Source organism: Cyprinodon variegatus, unplaced genomic scaffold (assembly GCF_000732505.1).
Source record: "Cyprinodon variegatus isolate N-32 unplaced genomic scaffold, C_variegatus-1.0 Scaffold1656, whole genome shotgun sequence".
Lineage (NCBI taxonomy): Eukaryota > Metazoa > Chordata > Actinopteri > Cyprinodontiformes > Cyprinodontidae > Cyprinodon > Cyprinodon variegatus.
Window position 1 is genome coordinate 61,034 of NW_015152109.1, and position 2,348 is coordinate 63,381.

Sequence of the window (2,348 nt, forward strand, 5' to 3'; positions counted from 1 at the left end):
AGAATAGAATAGAATAGAATAGAATAGAATAGAATAGAATAGAATAGAATAGAATAGAATAGAATAGAATAGAATAGAATAGAATAGAAAATCCCTTTATGGTCACACCACAAAGGAAGTGGTCACACAAATATGGACCTTGGAAAAGTGTATAAAAATAACATAATAGTGAAGATAAAAATAAACGAATAAAATACTGTACTGTAAAGTGTTATAACAATATAAAACTGATCACCTGGAGAATGAATAACCAATATAAAGTTAGGGACATTTTTACAGTAATGGATATTTCAGAATAGCAGCAACATCGGAGATGTGCAAAATGACAGCAGTATTATTTATCTAAGACAGAAACTGTGCAAAACTCAGCATGAATGTAACAACTTATAGAGGTTGTTGGCAACAGTGGTGGTTATAAAGCCTTACAGCTGCTGGGAGGAAGGATCTGAGAAGTATAACTTTAAATGTTCTTGATCTACGACCTTATTTCAGGAAATGTTATAAATGCAGATGCCGAATTTTTACCTACAGGCATAAGAGGTAAATACTGTGATTATAACCCAAACGGAATCAACAAGCACTCCTAAATACGATAATGATCTCAAATCGATTAATTATGCTATGGAGTTCGGCGTTGCTAGATATAGTAGCATTTGTGATAGCCGCAGGGGAGTAAAGGCAGAAAGAAAATAATCCGAGTAGCTGAGGGATCATGTGAAGCAAACTGCAGCCAAAACAAGCTCCCATCATGCAGCAGGACTCACTCAAACACCTCCAGGGGGACGTTGATGTCATTAAGCTGCTTTTGGCACTTGTCGATGTCTTGTAGCCCAGATATCATGAAGTTCCTGAAAAATGAGTCAACAGAGCGATTTAATGCACACGGTTCTACCGTGGGGCTGTCAGAGCATGTAGCTAATAAAAGCTAACTCACAGTTTCTGGTTCAGAACCGCCTGGCTACTCGGCTGGAAGTCACTGACGATGATTCCCAGCTGTCGAATGTTCTCGATGAATTTCTCCAGGTGCTCCTCAAGATTATCAAACTTTTCAGCCATTTTAATATTTTTGTTCACCCAAATAATGATTTTATTACAGCAACGTATCGAAAATCCATCCGATAAATGATAGCTATTTACTAGGAGCCGCTTTCACTACAAAAACCCCGGAATACCGTTTCACTTTACGGCCTACAACCAGCCAACGCGCTCCAATAGTTTACTGTGACGTAGCCACGTTACCATGAAAACTAGCAGTAACAGATCATCCTATTGTCGTAAAGTGTCGTGCTGTTTCGGAAAAAGCTGTTCTTGTATAGGTTTCGGAAGGCAATTCAACATAAAAGTAAATAAAAAAGCATTTTTAAGATGTTTTATAAAAGATAAAAATAATATAAAATATTAAATGGTACTAGAGTCTCTGTATTCATATTTATAAAACTATTCTAGCCTACACTCATAAATATTTCACCCAAATTTTAAGATTTTAAGATGAAATTTCCATTTAAAATTTTTTAGATTAAGTTTGCATAAACCTATAAAATAAGCTTATTAGATGCTTATCTATTAGTATAATAAAGCTTATTTAAGTATAGTATTAATAAAGTAGCCTTACTCAAAGTAGAGCGTTTTAATTCTAAATAGTGTTTCATTATTTAAATTGCATAAAAATAGCCTGAATCTTATGCAATAAAAAATTAACTTTATGTATTTAAAATAAATACACTAATTAGTATGAATTTTTAGTAAGTATACTTTATCAATTCTAAATACATTTACCTGACAATTATGTACTTTCAATAAATAAGCTATATTACGCTAATGACTATGCTTCATGTAAGGTTTATTTTATAGGATTAAGTTAAAATGATCTAAAAATAAAATTTAAACTTAAAATTTTGCTGAAATAATTTGTGAGAGTGTAATAACCAGATATCTGTTTTGTAGATGGTTTCTATGCCTTCTGGTTCTTTTCCTAGTTAAATATGACTGTCAAATGTTTACAGGTTAAGTCAGTATAGAAAGTAATAATTTGCCTCTATGTAAATTATTTTATACAAACGAAAGTGAAAACTTGGCAAACACATTTTTAATAAACTAGGACTGACTTAGCTGAAAGCAGCATCAAAATGAAGGCTGTATGAATGTGATGTTAATCAGTTTTGCTTTAGTATTTCCCTTCCTGTCAAATTGGTTTTACAGACACATCCTGATAAAATCCGTTAAACAAGATGTTTTTTTTTTCATTTATCTTATGCAGGCCAGTTAGTTATATGTCAGCTTGTACACCTAAATTCGGCCAATCATATATAAACAGTCATCTGTCAATCACATTTTTTCGGTCATAGCAT

The 2,348-nt window shown here is 32.8% G+C and overlaps 1 protein-coding gene across 1 annotated transcript in view; it reads right to left on the reverse strand.

Moving 5' to 3' along the window:
* The window catches only part of med10 (mediator complex subunit 10), a 3,593-nt gene extending 2,412 nt beyond the window's left edge, over positions 1–1,181 (reverse strand). The window contains exons 1-2 of the mRNA XM_015404166.1: positions 935–1,181; positions 765–848 (exon numbers count right to left, since the gene is read on the reverse strand). Of these exons, the coding sequence (XP_015259652.1) occupies positions 765–848; positions 935–1,056 (206 nt within the window). The 5' untranslated portion in view covers positions 1,057–1,181. The remainder of the gene's footprint in view (positions 1–764; positions 849–934) is intronic.
* Positions 1,182–2,348: the final 1,167 nt, after the last annotated feature.